Source organism: Rana temporaria, chromosome 9 (assembly GCF_905171775.1).
Source record: "Rana temporaria chromosome 9, aRanTem1.1, whole genome shotgun sequence".
In the NCBI taxonomy this organism is placed as follows: Eukaryota; Metazoa; Chordata; class Amphibia; order Anura; family Ranidae; genus Rana; species Rana temporaria.
In genome coordinates, this window is record NC_053497.1 from 17,241,402 (window position 1) to 17,260,268 (window position 18,867).

The 18,867-nt window shown below is 48.8% G+C and overlaps 1 protein-coding gene across 1 annotated transcript in view; it reads left to right on the top strand.

Annotated features, from left to right (window-relative positions):
* Positions 1-9,477: 9,477 nt before the first annotated feature.
* The window catches only part of BCAP31 (B cell receptor associated protein 31), a 66,557-nt gene continuing 57,167 nt past the window's right edge, over positions 9,478-18,867 (top strand). Inside the window, exons 1-2 of the mRNA XM_040322876.1 lie at positions 9,478-9,584; positions 16,174-16,282. Of these exons, the coding sequence (XP_040178810.1) occupies positions 16,191-16,282 (92 nt within the window). The 5' untranslated portion in view covers positions 9,478-9,584; positions 16,174-16,190. The remainder of the gene's footprint in view (positions 9,585-16,173; positions 16,283-18,867) is intronic.

Below are 18,867 nucleotides of genomic sequence, written 5' to 3' on the forward strand. Positions count from 1 at the left end.
GACCAGACATCCCCTTTTTTAGGGGACAGTCCCCTGATTGAGGACACTGTCCCCGGACCAAGTCTGTCCCTGGGTTTGTCCCCAGATTGGATTTAAAGGAATTGTAAAGGAAAACATTTTTTTGCCTAAAATTAATGTCTGCAAGGTAGATAGACAGAATAGTGTAATGATTCTGTTAAAAAACGAGTAAATACCTATTAAATTCCTTCATCTATATCACCTCCGGCGTTCTAGTTTCTGTTCTCTCATTCACTTCCTGGTTTGCATCGCTCGTTCATGTAAGAACTACATTTCCCAGACCGTTTTCATCGGACATGTCCGCTGCCGGATTTTGACCTGATGGTTGTACACACCATCAAACCACAATCCCCGCGGACAGGATACGCGGTGACGTGGCCGCGCCGTCGCCCCGATGATGACGCGGCAACGTGCGCGACCCTGGAAGGTCAATGCTTCCACGCATGCGTCGAATCACTTTGACGCATGCGAGGGCTTTCGGCCGAGCGGACATGTCCAGTGAGTCGTACAGACGACCGAACATGTCCGACGGACAGGCTTCCAGCGGACATGTTTCTTAGCATGCTAAGAAACTTTTGTCCGCTGGAAACCTGTCCGATCCGCCGGAAAATTGTCCGGTCGGACGTACAGACGACCGAACATGTCCGCTGAAACGTTACTGACCACCGCAGTAAAGCCTCCCTTCACGGTGGTCAGTAAAATCAGACAAGCAGGAAGTGAACAGAACAGAGAAGAAATAGAGCAACTTCTGAGCAAAAAACGAACAATGAGGAAGTGAAAAGAGGAATGTCTGCAGGTAAAGGATGCTTATTATGAAAAAAAAATGTTTCCTTTACAACCCCCTTAATAGGGGGCAGGGGCAATTTCAAAGACAATCAGTGCAGAATTAAAATAAAAAAAATAGAATTACACTCCCCCTGCTCCGCCACTCCGACTAGCATAGGGGGGTTGTATTTTTCCCATTATCTGTGCCCCTTTCTGATGATCATGTGCTGGTGGAGCGGAGGGAATATTTCTTCAGTTATCGGGTGCCCATTCAGCTTCACTCGCATGTTCTTCTGCCTTGGCTCAAATCCTGGCCAGCCACCTGCCGATCTCCTTGCCTTCCCTGGCGGAGTGATCTTCCTCCGCTCCCCATCCAGTAGTAGCCGGGCCCCGAAGAGTAAGACTTGAGAGGCTGTGAGGCGGGCGGCGACGGGCAGAAAGTCGCTGATTGTTGCCATTACTAGTAAAGAAAAAATGTCCCCGGATTTCATTTTAAAAATCTGGTCACTTTAGTCCAGGTATTTGCCATACCTGTGAGCAGTGCCAGGACAACTGCATCTAGAACCATGCCCCCCACCCAAAATGTATGAGCATGATGCGTCAGCATTAATTCCCCCCATAAAATGAAGCACTAATCTGCATACTTACCACCTAAGCATAAATTCCCCCTCCTCCCAGTACAAATCCGGCCCCCTGCTGAAATCCTCACTCCCAGCTCAAATCTTTGCCCCCCTATGCCCCAACACAAATGCCCGCCTCCCCCAAAAACAAAATACCCATCCTAGTACAAATCTTCTACCCCTCAAATTTCCCCTCTGAGTACAAATCCTCTCCATCCCCATTCCAAATCCCCCCTCCCAGCACAAATTTCCTCCAATGCCCCCTCCTAGTACATTTACCCCCCCCCCCCCTAAATTTTCCTTCTAAGCACAAATATTCTCCAATCATCCTTACAAGCACAAATCCACCCCCACAAAAAAATCCCAGCCCTACCATATCCTCCAAAATCTCCCCCCAAATCCCCCCTCCTGCCACAAATCCTCTTCTCCCATTACTTATCCCAACACAAATCACCACTAAGGGCCAGATCCACATACATGTAGATCGGCGCAGCGTATCAGAGATACACTACGCCGCCGTACCTTACCTGGCGCATTTTCGAATCCTCAGCGAGTTCACGCCGTAAATTACGGCGGCGTAGTGCATTTCTGGCTGCGGATTTGAAATTGGGCAGGTTGGGGGCGGGTTTCATTTAAATGAAGTGCGTCCCCGCGCCGAATGAAATGTGCATGCGTCGTCCAGAAATTTCCCGCCGTGCTTTGCGCGAAATGACGTCGCAACTACGTAATTTTTTTAACTTAGACGTGAGTTACGTCCATCCCTATTCACGGACGACTTACGCAAAAAAAAAAATTCTAATTTCGACGCGGGAACGACGGCCATACTTAACATGGCAAGTCTATTTATACGCCGCAAAATCCCAGATTTAACTATACGCCGGAAAAAGCCGACTACAGACAACGTTAGAAAATGCGACGGCCGCACGTACGTTCGTGGATCGTCGTAAATCGCTAATTTGCATACCCGACACGGAAAACGCCACCCAGCAGACGCCGAAGTATTGCATCTTAGATCCGAATCTGTCGGATCTAACCCAGAAGCCGTTGTATCTTGTTTTGAGGATTCAAAACAAAGATACGACGCGGGAATTTTGAAATTACGCGGCGTAATTTCTTTGTGGATCTAGCCCTAAATCACTACTCTCAGTACTTCCGCTCAAATTTCCCCTCCTAGAACAATTCTTACCCCCTGCCAGCCCCCAAATTCCCCTTTCCAACACAAATCCCCTTTCCCCAATTTCATTGCAGCTCCCCCCGCCTTACCTCACACATAGCTCCCAACTGTCCCTGATTTCAAGGGACTGTCCCTGATTTCGAGGAATGTCCCTCATTTCTCCTCATCTGTCCCTCATTTTGGTCTGATCTATATAGATGTACATAAAATGCATTTTTTGGAATAGATTCACGTACGGCCGCTCTACGTTGCGCGGGCGTAGCGTATCGTATTTACGCTACGCCACCGCAACTTAGAGAGGCAAGTGCTGTATTCACAAAGCACTTTCGTCCTAAGTTACGGCGGCGCAGCGTAAATGGGCCGGCGTAAGCGCGCGTTATTCAAAGTAGGCTGATAGGGGGCGTGTTGTATTTAAATGAGGCTTGACCCCATGTAGATGCATGGTCGAACGAACGGCGCATGCGCGCGCATGCTCAGTATCACGTCGTATTTACGCCCAAAGATACGTCGGCTCAATGCCTGTGACGCGAACGTAACTTACGCACAGCCCTATTCGCGTACGACTTACGCAAACGACGTAAAAAGATACGCTTGTTCCGACGTCCATACTTTGCATGGGCTGAGCCACCTAGAGACATGCTTTATCTTTACGCCGGCGTATGTCTTACGTAAACGGCGTAACTAATTGCGACGGGCGTACGTACGTTCGTGAATCGGCGTATCTTGCTCATTTACATATTCAACGCGGAAATCAAGGAAGCGCCACCTAGCGGCCAGCGTAATTATTGCAACCCAAGATACGACAGCGTAGGAGACTTACGCCGCTCGTATATTGGCCAAATCTATGCGTAACTGATTCTATGAATCAGGCGTATAGATACGACGGTGGCCATTCGGACTTACGACGGCGTATCTGGAGATACGCCATCGTAAGTCTTTGTGAATCTGGGCCTTTATCTATCAAAAAGTGTTTTCCAGCACTAAACCTTTCATCTGATTTCTAAATTGCTGCATTTGCAAATTCCAGAAGCCAATATAAAGGAATAGTAGTGATAAAAAAAGCACTTGTGGGTTTAACCAATCTTGTTTTTTTGTACAATTCTCCTTTAAGGGGGCGTGGCAAGGGGTGTGTCCTATGCCTGCATACTTTTGCTGATAGGTGTCCCTCGTTCCCATCTTAAAAAGTTGGGAGGTATGCCTCACATGATGCCACAGTGCCCGGGTCAGCCACTCCCTCCTGCCCACCCCTTGTCCTGGCCCTACCCGTGAGATCCCCCGTGGAGCTGGAAACAACTGTAGTAAGCATCGTTAGTACAGTAATTGCCGATAGCTTCAGGGTCCCGTGCCGAGAGACTACCTGGCTGCTTACTAAACACTTGAAGTCGCCCCCCTCAGCACGGGTGCCAATCAGAGGACACTTAGCATCTTCTCAATGGATGTAACGCCAGTGGCGTCACTAGGGTTGGTGTCACCCGGTGCGATAAAACATGGTGTCACCCCCCCTCTGTCTAGGCTGCCCAGCACCAAGCAGGCAGCGCACGGGCACGGGGCGCACCCCAAACCAGCCCCTGTAAATGATAGTATAGGGCAGTATAGTGGCAGGTTAGGGTAGTATAGAGTGGTATAGTGGCAGGTTGTTGTAGTGGGGTGGTATAGGACAGGTTAAGGTGGTATAGGGCATTTTGGGGTGATATAGGGTAGTTTGGGGTGGTATAGGGCAAGTTAGGGTTGCATATGGCAGGTTGGGGTGGTATAGGGCAAGTTAGGGTGGTACAGGGCAGGTTGGGGTGGTATAGTACAAGTTAGGGTGGCATAGGGCAAGTTGGGATGGCATGGGAAAGGTTGGGGTGGTACAGGGCAAGTTAGGGTGGCATTGGGCAGGTTGGGGTGGTATAGGGCAAGTTATGGTGGCATAGGGCAGATTGGGGTGGTACAGGGCAAGTTAGGGTGGCACAGGGCAAGTTGGGGTGGCATGGGAAAGTTTAGGGTGGTACAGGGCAGGCTGGGGTGGTACAGGGCAGGCTGTGGTGGCACAGGGCAGGCTGGGTGGTACAGGGCAGGCTGGGTGGTACAGGGCAGGCTGGGTGGTACAGGGCAGGCTGGGGTGGTACAGGGCTGTTTGGGGGGGTACAGGGCAGGATGGTATGGTATAGGGCTGTTTGTGGTGGTACAGGGCAGGCTGGGATGGTACAGGGCAGGCTGGGTGATATAGGGCAGGCTGGGGTGGTACAGGGCAGGCTGGGGTGGCACAGAGCAGGCTGGGGTGGTACAGGGCAGGCTGGGATTGCACAGGGCAGGCTTGGCATGTCAGCTAAAAAACCAAAAAAAAAACCTTTAAAAAAAACAAAACGGGATGGTGTCACCCCCTAGCAACGCCTCTGTGTAACGCATTCTCTAGTCTGGACGGGGTGGACGTTGTGACATTTCTGTTGCAGGGGATGCCCAATTATGACTTGGATCTTAGTGTAGACTTCTGGGAAGATCAATGAGCCAATCACACAAGCAGGAAATTAAATTTCTAGGGGGCGCTCTGTGTACAGAACACCTCCAGGTTGCCATATTGTATTTTGGAGAAAGTTACAGCGCTGCAGATTGATAAGGAAAGGTCATAAGACGTCAAGCAATTGTATAGGCTAAATTATTAATTTTTATTTGCTATTTTTTCCCAATGAAAGTGGAGTTACCCTTTTACTTGGCATCTCAAGCAGAATCACATTATGGAAGGAAACCTCTATGTACAAGTCAGCGGCAGTCTCATTTTTTAAACCTTTATTACCTGCGCTTGTCATATGTCAGAGCGCCATCTGGTGGTTGAATGGAATTCTTAGTTATGGGAATCTAAAGGTGAAGGAAAACAGTCTCAAATCCTGCTATCTGTGTGAATGGACACAGCAGCAGGACATGGAACGCGCCCGCACGAGTTACCCCGAGGGAGAACGGCTCTCCAACTGGGGGAACTCGAGAAGAGGAGGAGCCAGGAGCGCCATTGAGGGACCCCAGAAGAGGAGGATCGGGGCCACTCTGTGCAAAACCAACTGCACAGAGGAGACAAGTATAACATTGCTTTAAAAAAAAGAACCTTTAGATATCCTTTAACCACTTCCCGCCCGGTCAATAGTAAATTGACGTCCGGGAAGTGGTTTCGTTATCCTGACTGGACATCTATTGACGTCCTGCAGGATAAAAGCCGCCGCGCGCCAGGGGGGGCGCGCATCGCGGCGATCGGTGGTACGGTGTGTCAGTCTCACACACTACTACACCGATCTTGGTAAAGAGCCTCCAGCGGAGGCTCTTTACCACATGATCAGCTGTGTCCAATCACGGCTGATCACAATGTAAACAGGAAGAGCCGCTGAACCAACAATGCACTAGCTTAACCACTTGAGACCCGCGCTGTAGACGAAACACGTCCACAGCGCGGCTCTCAAGTGCCGGGTGGACGTCCCTGGACGTCCTTCTATTTACATTCCCCGCGCGCGCCACTGAGGGCGTGCAGCGGGGAAAAACTGTGCCCGGCGCATCGCTGAGAAGCCTGGCGGCCGCGATGTCCGCCGGGTACCCGCGATCGGCGGTGACAGCAGGGACGTGGAGCTCTGTGTGTAAACACAGAGCTCCAAGTCCTGTCAGGGAGAGAGGAGACCCATGCTGTGTCCCTTGTACATAGGGATACAGCATCGGTCACCTCCCCCAGTCAGTCCCCTCCCCCCACACAGTTAGAATCACTCCCAGGAAACACATTTAACCCCTTCCCCCCCCTAGTGTTAACCCCTTCTCTGCCAGTCACATTAATACAGTAATACAGTAATCAGTGCATTTTTATAGCACTGTTCGCTGTGTAAATGTGAATGGTCCCAAAATAGTGTCAAAAGTGTCCGATATGTCCGCCGCAATATCGCAGGCCTGACAAAAAATAAATAAATCGCAGATCGCCGCCATTACTAGTAAAAAATAAAAAATAAATCATAAATCTATCCCCTATTTTGTAGGCGCTATATCTTTTGCGCAAACCAATCTATATACGCTTATTGCGATTTTATTTTTTTTTTACAAAAAAATTATAAAAGAATACGTATCGGCCTAAACTGAGGAAAAAAATCGTTAAAAAAAAAAAAAAAATGGGATATTATTATAACAAAAAGTAAAAAAATTGTGGGTTTTTTTAAAAAAAATTCTGTCTTTTATTGTATATAGCGCAAAAAAAAACCGCAGAGGTGATCAAATACCACCAAAAGAAAGCTCTATTTGTGGGGAAAAAAATGATAAAAATATAATTTGGGTACAGCATTGTATGACCGTGCAATTGTCATTCAAAATGCGTCAGCGCTGAAAGCTGAAAATTGGTCTGGGCAGGAAGGGGGTTTAAGTGCCCAGTAATGAAGGGGTTAAAGGAACATATTTAGAAAAATAAAAAAAGAACCTTTACAACCCTTTTAAAGGGTATATAAAGCAATTTTTTTATAATAACAAACATGTTATAATTACCTCCATTGTGCAGCTCATTTTGCACAGAGTGGCCCCGAACCTGGTCTTCTGGGGTCCCTCGGCGGCTGTCTCGGCTCCTCCTCGCAAAAATTCATCACCTTCATGTTAGCTCGCATGGTGATGAGTTGTTGTGGGCGCTCTCCTGTGATAGAGATGGCGGCTATAGCCGCTCACTGTATCACTCGGCCCCGCCCCCCATCGCGCCGTGTCATTGAATATGATTGACAGCAGCGCGAGCCAATGGCTGTGCTGCTTTCAATCAACCAATGAATGACCCGAGAAGCCTGTGCGTTCACGGCGCAGGACTTTGGAAGGGTCAGGTAAGTAAACGGGGGCTCAGGGGGCTGCTATTCCTCTGATGTTTTTTCACCTTAATGCATATAATGCATTAAGGTGAAAAAAATGTTACCTTTACAACCCCTTTAACGACTTAAGGACCGCCTAACGCCGATATACGTCGGCAGAATGGCACAGCTGGGCACAATCACGTAAGGGTACGTCCCCTTTAAGTGCCCAGCCGTGGGTCGCGCGTGCCCACAACCCAGTCCGAAGCTCCATAACCGTGGCCCGCTTGACCTGCTGACCCGATCGCCGCCGGTGTTCCGCGATCGGTCACAGGAGCTGAAGAACGGGGAGAGGTGAGTATAAACACACCTTCCCCGTTCTTCACAGTGGCGCTGTCACTGATCGTCTGTTCCCTGATATAGGGAAAGACGATCAATGATGTCACAAGTCCAGCCCCGCCCCCCTACAGTTGAAAACACATATGAGGTCACACTTAACCCCTACAGCGCCCCCTAGTGGTTAACTCCTAAACTGAAATTGTAATTTTTCACAGTAATAAGCGCATTTTTATAGCCCTTTTTGCTGTGAAAATGACAATGGTCCCAAAAATGTGTCAAAATTGTCCGATGTGTCCGCCATAATGTCGCAGTCACTAAAAGAATCGCTGATCGCCGCCATTAGTAGTAAAAAAAAATATTAATAAAAATTATTAATAAAAATGCCATAAAACTAGCTAAAGATCTTGCGCAAACCAATCGTTAAACGCTTATTGCGATATTTTTTTACCAAAAATAGGTAGAAGAATACGTATCGGCCTAAACTGAGGAAAAAAAATGTTTTTTTATATCTTTTTGGAGATATTTATTATAGCAAAATGTAAAAAATATTGATTTTTTTTCAAAATTGTCGTTCTATTTTTGTTTATAGCGCAAAAAATAAAAACAGCAGAGGTGATCAAATACCACCAAAAGAAAGCTCTATTTGTGGGAAAAAAAGGACGCCAATTTTGTTTGGGAGCCACGTCGCACGACCGCGCAATTGTCAGTTAAAGCGACGCAGTGCAAAATCGCAAATAGGGGCAAGGTCCTTTAGCTGCATAATGGTCCGGGTCTTAAAGGGGTTGTAAAGGAATACTTTTTTTTCCCTAAATAGCTTCCTTTACCTTAGTGCAGTCCTCCTTCACTTACCTCATCCTTCCATTTTGCTTTTAAATGTCCTTATTTCTTCTGAGAAATCCTCACTTCCTGTTCTTCTGTCTGTAACTCCACACAGTAATGCAAGGCTTTCTCCCTGGTGTGGAGAAAGCCTCTTGAGGGGGCGAGCAGGCAAGTCAGGACACTCTCTACTTTGCAGATAGAGAAAGGAGCTGTGTGTTAGTGGGCGTCCTGACACTCCTGCTCACCCCCTCAAGAGGCTTTCTCCACACCAGGGAGAAAGCCTTGCATTACTGTGTGGAGTTACAGACAGAAGAACAGGAAGTGAGGATTTCTCAGAAGAAATAAGGACATTTAAAAGCAAAATGGAAGGATGAGGTAAGTGAAGGAGGACGGCACTAGGGTAAAGGAAGCTATTAAGGGAAAAAAAGAATTCCTTTACAACCCCTTTCATTTAGTCGATGAAATTAACACTGCGAAAGAGTTAAAACTTCACCTATATAGTGCGTCGCCATTTTCGCAGGCGCACGCCATTTTAAACCTTGACAGGTTTGGTATCTAATATATTGCATTTATGTGCCCTAAAATTCACTTTAGTATATTTTTGTACTGAAGTTTAGCGTTTCCTGAACTGTTACGCTAATATCGTGCGACGTATAAGATGGAAACAAGCGCTATTTCATTCTGCAGAGTGTCTGATTGGGTAGTAGAGTTGGCTCTGGCAGTGACAGGGTTAAGCAGAGGATATGAGTCAGTATATGGAGGGTGGAAGGGCAGAGTCTGCAGCAGATGGTGAAATACCTGGGCAATGTTATCATAAATAGTGTAAAGATTGTGTCACATACAGCTATAAAGTCAGCTCAGTTTACAATCAGACTATCACACCCCCACCGATCACCCCATTGGCTGCCTTGTGACCACGTGGGCTTAGTACACACAGCGCTGTCCGCGGGGGCAATAAAGTTTTTTCAATCTGCGCTGCACGCCTCGTTTTGGTCGGTGTCAGCGGAGCGGAAGCCGGAAGTGGAAGGGTGTGAGTAATCAGAGTCCAGTGTGCAGTGACAGATCTTGGTGGATTGGCGGCAGGTGACTATGATGTGCTCTCTCTGTGGCTTCCACGTCGTTTGTTGCATTGTCTTTGTGCTTTGCCCGTATACAGCAGGTTTAGGGTCCCTGTGTCTTAGGACTACAAGTCCCAGCATGCTCTGACAGCCAGGACTATGGCTAAGAGTTGTGTTTTCATAAGGTGGTTAAGTCACCAGGACCGAGCCTGTTTTTCAGACTAGGGGCTAGATTCACGTAGGGGGACGCAAGTTTGTGCGGGCGTAGCGTGTCCTATTTACGCTACGCCTCCGCAACTTAGACGGGCAAGTGCAGTATTCACAAAGCACTTGCTCCGTAAGTTGCGGCGGCGTAGCGTAAATCCGCCGGCGTAAGCGCGCCGAATTCAAATTGTCAAGAGGTGGGCGTGTTTTATGTAAATAAAACATGACCCCACGTAAATGACGTTTCTCACGAACGGCGCATGCGCCGGCTGTGAACGTATCCCAGTGCGCATGCTCCTAATCACGTTGCAAATAGTCAATGCTTTCGACGTGAACGTAATTTACGTACAGCCCTATTCGCAAACGACTTCCGCAAACGACGTAAAATTTTCAAAATTCAAGTAACCTTACGGCGGAAAAGCCTAACGTAAACGACGTAAAAAAAAATGCCCGGGCGCACGTACGTTTCTGAATCGGCGTATACAGCTCATTTGCATGTTCTACGCTGAAATCGACGACAGCGCCACCTAGCGGCCAGCGTTAATACGCACCCTAAGATACGACGGCGTAAGAGACTTACGCCAGTCAGATCTTAGCCTAATTTCGGCGTATCTTGCTTTCTGAATACAGAAGGAAGATACGCCGGTGCAGCTTTGATTTTTACGCGGCGTATCAATAGATACGCCGGCGTAAATTTTTGCTGAATCTAGCCCTAGGTGTTTACACATTAAAAACATTTTTTTTTTGCAAGAAAATTACTTAGAACCCCCAAACATTATACTTTTTGTTTTCTAACGCCCTAGAGAATAAAATGACGGTCATTGCTATACTTTTTGTCACACCGTATTTGCGCAGCGGTCTTGCAAGCGCAGTTTTTTTGAAAAAAAAAATCACTTTTTTTAATTAAAAAAATAAGACAGCAGTAAGGTTAGCCCAATTTTTTTTATATATATTGTGAAAGATAATGTTACGCCGAGTAAATTTATACCCAACATGTCACGCTTCATAAATTGCGCCCGCTCGTGGAATGGCGTCAAACTTTTACCCTTAAAAATCTCCATAGGCGACGTTTAAAAAAAATTCTACAGGTTGCATGTTTTGAGTTACAGAGGAGGTCTAGGGCTAGAATTATTTCTCCCGCTCTAACGATAGCGGCGATACCTCACTTGTGTGGTTCGAATGCCGTTTTCATATGCGGGCGCTGCTCACGTATGCGTTCGCTTCTGCGCGCGAGCTCGTCAGGATGGATCGCTATAATTTTTTTTTATTTATTTTGCTAGATTTCTATTTATTTTTACACTGTTTAAAAAAAAAAAAAAAAAGGTCACTTTTATTCGTTTTACAAGGAATGTAAACATCCCTTGTAGTAGAAAAAAGAATGACAGGTCCTCTTAACCACTTCCTGCCGGCCGTACGACTTTGTACGGCTGCAGTGTGGATACCAATTGCCGGGAGGCCATCTATATACGGCCTCCAGCCACTGGGGGGGGGGGGCACGCGAGCGCCGCCGCATCACTAAGCTGCTTTTTCAAAACTGTCGCTCTTTTTTTGTTTATAGCGCAAAAAAAAACGCATCGGGGGTCATGGAGAGGGGGGGGCCTAATGCATGGCGTGCTGAGGTCATAGTGGGGCCTAACGCACAGAGTTTTGGGGTCATGGGGGGGCCTAACTAAATACTTAAAAATATTATGCAAAGGGAAGTACTTAATGCCCAGGGTGCAGGGGTCAGGAGTATGTCACGCACGGAGTGTCGAGGTCATGGGAGGGGCCTAACGCACGGAGTCATGGGAGGGGCCTAACGCACAGAGTGTCGGGGTCATGGGAGGGGCCTAACGCACGGAGTGTCGGGGTCATGGGAGGGGCCTAACGCACGGAGTGTCGGGGTCATGGGAGGGGCCTAACGCACGGAGTGTCGGGGTCATGGGAGGGGCCTAACGCACGGAGTGTCGGGGGTCATGGGAGGGGCCTAACGCACGGAGTGTCGGGGGTCATGGGAGGGGCCTAACGCACGGAGTGTCGGGGTCATGGGAGGGGCCTAACGCACGGAGTGTCGGGGTCATGGGAGGGGCCTAACGCACGGAGTGTCGGGGTCATGGGAGGGGCCTAACGCACGGAGTGTCGGGTCATGGGAGGGGCCTAACGCACGGAGTGTCGGGGTCATGGGAGGGGCCTAACGCACGGAGTGTCGGGGGTCATGGGAGGGGCCTAACGCACGGAGTGTCGGGGGTCATGGGAGGGGCCTAACGCACGGAGTGTCGGGGGTCATGGGAGGGGCCTAACGCACGGAGTGTCGGGGGTCATGGGAGGGGCCTAACGCACGGAGTGTCGGGGGTCATGGGAGGGGCCTAACGCACGGAGTGTCGGGGGTCATGGGAGGGGCCTAACGCACGGAGTGTCGGGGGTCATGGGAGGGGCCTAACGCACGGAGTGTCGGGGGTCATGGGAGGGGCCTAACGCACGGAGTGTCGGGGGTCATGGGAGGGGCCTAACGCACGGAGTGTTAGGGTCATGGGAGGGGCCTAACGCACGGAGTCATGGGAGGGGCCTAACGCACGGAGTGTCGGGGGTCATGGGGGGGGCCCTAACGCACGGAGTTCATAGGGGGGGGCCTACCCCTCGGAGTGCCGGAGTTCATAGGGGGGGGCCTACCGCTCGGAGTGCCGGAGTTCATAGGGGGGGCCTACCGCTCGGAGTGCCGGAGTTCATAGGGGGGGCCTACCACTCGGAGTGCCGGAGGTCATAGGGGGGGCCTACCGCTCGGAGTGCCGGAGTTCATAGGGGGGGGGCCTACCACTCGGAGTGTCGGGGGCCATGGGGGGGGGCCTACCGCACGGAATGCCAGGGTCATAGGGGGGGGCCTACCGCACGAAGTGCCGGGGGCCATGGGGGGGGGCCTACCCCTCGGAGTGCCGGAGTTCATAGGGGGGGGCCTACCGCTCGGAGTGCCGGAGTTCATAGGGGGGGCCTACCACTCGGAGTGCCGGAGTTCATAGGGGGGGCCTACCACTCGGAGTGCCGGAGGTCATAGGGGGGGCCTACCGCTCGGAGTGCCGGAGTTCATAGGGGGGGGGGCCTACCACTCGGAGTGTCGGGGGCCATGGGGGGGGCCTACCGCACGGAATGCCAGGGTCATAGGGGGGGGCCTACCGCACGAAGTGCCGGGGGCCATGAGGGGGGGCCTACCGCACGGAGTGCTGGGGGCTATGGGGGGGGGGGGGCCTACCGCACGGAGTGCCAGGGAGGGGGCCTAACGCACGGTGTGACGGGGGTCATGGGGGTGGCCTAACGCACGGTGTGACGGGGGTCATGGGGGGGGGCTACCGCACGGAGTGTCGGGGGTCATGGGGGGGCCTAACGCACGGCGTTCCGGGCGTCATGGGGCCCTAACGCACGGCGTGCCGGGGGGCTCTGACGCGTGGCGTGCCGTGGGTCATGGGGGGGCTCTAACGCGTGGCGTGGGTCATGGGGGGGGCCTAACGCGCGGCGTGCCGTGGGTCATGGGGGGGGCCTAACGCGTGGCGTGCCGGGGGTCATGGGGGGGCCTAACGCGTGGCGTGCCGGGGGTCATGGGGGGGGCCTAACGCACAGCATGCAGGGGGTCATGGGAGGGGCCTAACGCACGGAGTACCGGGGGTCATGGGGGGGGCCTAACGCACGGCGTGCTGGGGTCATGAGGAGCCTAACTAAATACTTAAAAATTCTTATGCATAGGGAAGTACTTAATGCCCAGGGTGCAGGGGTCAGGAGTATGTCACGCACAGAGTACTGGGACAGGGGCTCCTAAGACACGACCACAAGCCAAACACTCCTATCGCTGAATATTGAGTTCCAGTCCTGTGAATCTTGGCTGCTGCAACAAGTGCATGCTGATTAGTAATCTCCTGACTCACACCCCACCCACGTGTCAGAGTTACAATGCCAAACTAGTTTCTAATCCTGCTTTCCTAAAAGAACAGCGCACCTTAAAATTTTATCTAAAGCAAAAAAATATTTTTTTTTCTTCGATATGGCAGGAAACGGTTAACCCTGCAAGTCTTTTTTCCCATCTTTGCTTAACCACTTAAAGACCGGGCCTATTTTTCAGACAAGTTAAAATCATTTTTTTTTTAGCTGGAAAATTACTTATATAGTTTTTTTCTTCAGACACCCTAGAGAATAAAATGCCGGTCGTTGATCTACTTTCTGTCACACCGTATTTGCGCAGCGGTCTTACAAGCGCAGTTTTTTTTTTTATAAAAAAATAAGACAACAGTAAAGTTGGCTCCATTTTTGATATATTGTGAAAGATAATGTTACGCCGAGTAAATTGATAACCAACATGTCACACTTCAAAGTTGCGGCCGCTCGTGGAATGGCGACAAATTTTACCCTTAAATATCTCAATAGGCGAAGTTTAAAAATTCTACAGGTTGAATGTTTTGAGTTCCAGAGGAGGTCTAGTGCTAGAATTATTGCTTTCGCTCTAACGATTGCGGCGATGTGCGGTTTGACCGCTGTTTTCATATGCAGGCATTACTCACGTATGCATTCGCTTCTGCGTGCGAGCTCGTCAGGATGGGCGCTTTAAAAAATATATATATATATATATAATATATATAATATCTAATTTTTTTTTTTATATATATATATATATATATATATATATATATATATATATATATATATATATATATATATATATAAATTATTTATTTTACTTTATTTTTATTTTTACACTGTTCCTTTTAAAAATAAAATAAAAATTTGTGCCACTTTTATTCCTATTACAAGGAATGTAAACATCCCTTGTAATAGAAAAAAAGTATGACAGGTCCTCTTATATATGAGATCTGGGGTCAAAAAGACCTCACATCTCATATTTACACTAGTATGCAATAAAAAATAAATAATAATATCCCTTTAAGAGCTATGGGCGGAAGTGACGTTTTGACGTCGCTTTCGCCCTCCACTGGTATAAAGCTGGTTGGGGGGCCATCTTCCCCTCACTCGGCTCCATGTCACGCGGTGGACAGGACCCGATCGCCTCCGGCTCTGGTAAGTGTACCAGGAGAGCGGCGGGAGGGAGGGGGCCCTCTCCCGCCAGCGATAAAAGTGATCTTGCGGCGAATCCGCCGAGACCACTTTTATCTTAACCCCCGGACCATATTGCTGGTCAAAGACCAGAGCACTTTTTGCGATTCGGCACTGCGTCGCTTTAACTGACAATTGCGCGGTCGTGCGACGTAGCTCCCAAACAAAATTGGCGTCCTTTTTTCCCCACAAATAGAGCTTTCTTTTGGTGGTATTTGATCACCTCTGCGGTTTTTCGTTTTTGCGCTATAAACAAAAATAGAGCGACAATTTTGAAAAAAAATCAATATTTTTTACTTTTTGCTATAATAATTATCCCCCAAAAATATATAAAAAAACATTTTTTCCTCAGTTTAGGCCGATACGTATTCTTCTACCTATTTTTCGTAAAAAAAAAACGCAATAAGCATTTATTAATTGGTTTGCGCAAAAGTTATAGCGTTTACAAAATAGGGGGTATTTTTATGGCATTTTTATTAATATTTTTTTTTTTACTAGTAATGGCGGCGATCAGAGTTTTTTTTTTTTTTGTTATATGCGACATTATGGCGGACACTTCGGACACTTTTGACACATTTTTGGGACCATTGTCTTTTTTTTTTTTTTATAGCGATCAGTGCTATAAAAATGCATTGGGATTACTATAAAAATGCCACTGGCAGTGAAGGGGTTAACACTAGGGGGTGGGGAAGGGGTTAAGTATGTTCCCTGGGTGTGTTCTAACTGTAGGGGGGGGTGGCCTCACTAGGGGAAATGACTGATCGCTGTTCATACATTGTATGAACAGAAGATCAGCTCCCTGACAGGACCGGGAGCTGTGTGTTTACACCCACAGCTCCCGGTCCTCGCTCTGTAACGAGGGCACGCGCACGGGAGTCGGGGGCGAGCGTTATACTACGTGCTCTCGCGCAGGGGAGCCGACCTGCCGCCGTAAAACGACGGCGGCTGGTTGGCAACCAGTTAAAGCGAAGCGCCCGCTGCTGAAGAGGATACCAAGGTTATGGTAACTAGCTGCTGCCATAACAACAGTATTCCACTTCAAAGAGTCGCCGTCTAATGATGGCGGGCGGTCTGTAAGTAGTTAATGGAATAAACTACTGAAGCTAAAAGAATTAGGAAATGCTGCCGAAAGAGAAAAACCAACATTGTGTGATGACAGAGAGCGGGAATCTCATTTGCAAGACAAATCTACCTGGCCTTGTATGTCCCCCCCTCCCCCCCCTCAGTCTCTTTGCATGTCAGTGCTGTAGAATAACAATGGCCATTGTGGATGTTGTATTAGATTGGCTCAGTAGCTGCTTCCCATCTGATTCACCTTTTTGCTTGTCTGTCTGTTGCAGGTTCTAATCGCAGAAAAATGAGTCTTCAGTGGACGGCTGTAGCGACTTTCCTCTATGCAGAGGTGTTCCTGGTCCTTCTTCTCTGCATTCCCTTCATATCCCCCACAAGGTACATCATTCATCAAAACTGGAGCAGCTGTGCATGCCGACCAATCAACTTCTAGCTTCATGTTGTTTGTTAACCACTTAAAGCGGATGTGCCATGGGAAAATAATATTAAAAGCCAGCAGCTACAAATACTGCAGCTGCTGACTTTTAATATTAGGACACTTACCTGTCCTGGAGTCCAGCGCCATCCACGCTGAGGGAACCAGGAAGTGAAGCGCTGCGGCTTCACTGCCCGGTTCCCTACGGCGCATGCGCGAACCGCGCCCGCCGATTGGCTCCCGCTGTGTGCTGGGAGCCGAGTATTCCCAGCACACAACGGGGGGGGCGATGGGATGTGACGGAATGCCCGTCTTTTGCCGGGCCGGAAGTGGGTGCAAATACCTGTCTTTAGACAGGTATCTGCACCCCCCTGAAAGGTGTCAAATGTGACACCGGAGGGGGGGAGGGTTCCGATCAGCGGGACTCCACTTTAGGGTGGAGAACCGCTTTAAGGACCGGACCAATATGCTGCTAAATGACCCAAGGGGTTTTTACAATTCGGCACTGCGTCGCTTTAACAGACAATTGCGCGGTCGTGCGACGTGGCTCCCAAACAAAATTGGTGTCCTTTTTTCCCCACAAATAGAGATTTCTTTTGGTGGTATTTGATCACCTCTGCGGTTCTTATTTTTTGCACTATAAACAAAAATAGAGCGACCATTTTGAAAAAAATGCAATATTTTTTACTTTTTGCTCTAATATCCCACAAAATATATACATATAAAAAAAAAATTTCCTCAGTTTAGGCCGATACGTATTCTTCTACCTATTTTTGGTAAAAAAAATCGCAATAAGCGTTTATCGATTGGTTTGCGCAAAATTTATAGCGTTTACAAAATAGGGGATAGTTTTTTTTTGTTTTACTACTATTGGCGGCGATCAGCGATTTTTTTCGTGACTGCGACATTATGGCGGACACTTCAGACAATTTTGACACATTTTTGGGACCATTGTAATTTTCACAGCAAAAAATGCATTTAAATTGCATTGTTTATTGTGAAAATGACAGTTGCAATTTGGGAGTTAACCACAGGGGGCGCTGTAGGAGTTCGGGTTCACCTAGTGTGTGTTTACAACTGTAGGGGGGTGTGGCTGTAGGTGTGACGTCATCGGTCGAGTCTCCCTATAAAAGGGATCACTCGATCGATACGCCGCCACAGTGAAGCACGGGGAAGCCAGGTTTACACACGGCTCTCCCCGTTCTTCAGCTCCGGGGAGCGATCGCGATGGGGCGGCTATAAACGAATAGCCGCGCCGTCGTCCCGGATCGCTCCCCGCGGGAATCCGACCGCCGCATGTAGCGGGGGGGGTCCCCTGACCCACGTCTAGGCAGGGACGTACAGGTACGCCAATGTGCCTGTACGTGCCATTCTGCCGACGTACATATACATGCGGCGGTCTGGAAGTGGTTAAAGCGGAGGTCCACCCTAAAAAAATAAATAAAAATGACATACAAATGTATATTTTTTTACTTACCAGAAATTGTGGTTGCTAGGCAGATTGTACTAATCTGCCTCCTTCTAGTCCGCGGCTGGTCTTCATTCTTCTCCTCCTCGCGCTGTCTTCTGGGAAATTTTGGCGCGCTGTCGTTCTGGGACGTGTGTCCCTGAAGACAGCCGTGCGGCTCGCGCATGCGGAAACGGGCAGTGAAGCCGCAAGGCTCCACTACCTGTTTTCCATAGCGAGGATGGCGGTGCTGCAGTGGTTAGCGCAGCGCCGACTTCCTGGCAGGCTCTGCATGTGGAGCGTCCCAACAGGCCGGAGCTCATCCCTACTTGAGAGTTGTTGTTGCAACATTTTTTTAGATTTTTTCTATTGAGCATCCAAACCACCCTTTGACATCCAGAGATTCTTTCAATACCCTCGATTTCACCATTTATTTTTTTGTAGGTAAAAGGTTTCCCGACAGCAGATTGCATTGTGGTCAGTGGGGCCCCTCCTCCATGTGACGGTTGTGCAAGCGGCAGCACATTTCCTCATTCTGAGTTGCTGCTTGTTGTGTCCGGCTGAGGACTTTAATGATCAGAAGTAGGGGGAGGCTTCTTGGCAGGAGTGTAATGCGATTATGAAGTTCAGCCAGTCAAGCGAAAACCGTATTAACATTGTAGTCTGAAAGTCACGCTCTGGTTTCCCGCAGAGAAGGGGAAGTTATATTTGGATTTCAGTTCTCGCTTGCCCGGGGATTATACAGGAAGGCGGATCAGAAACTTACAGCAGTTATAAAAGACAAAAGTAAAAACGTGAGCTGCAGTGTTCTGGTAGGAGAAGAGCAAACGCTCCCATTGTAACGAACGTCTCGCGTTTCTCTACAGTGCTTTCATTATACCGCTTCATCCAGTCTGAATATAGATATTAGATATTCCAACCGCTTGCAAACCAAAAACTAGGCAGTACTCGTTTTGGCTGCTGAACATGTTTAAAGGGGTTGTAAAGGTAATTTTTTTTTCCTTAACCACTTAAGGACCGGACCAATATGCTGCTAAATGCCCAAAGGCGTTTTTACAATTCGGCACTGCGTCGCTTTAACAGACAATTGCGCGGTCGTGC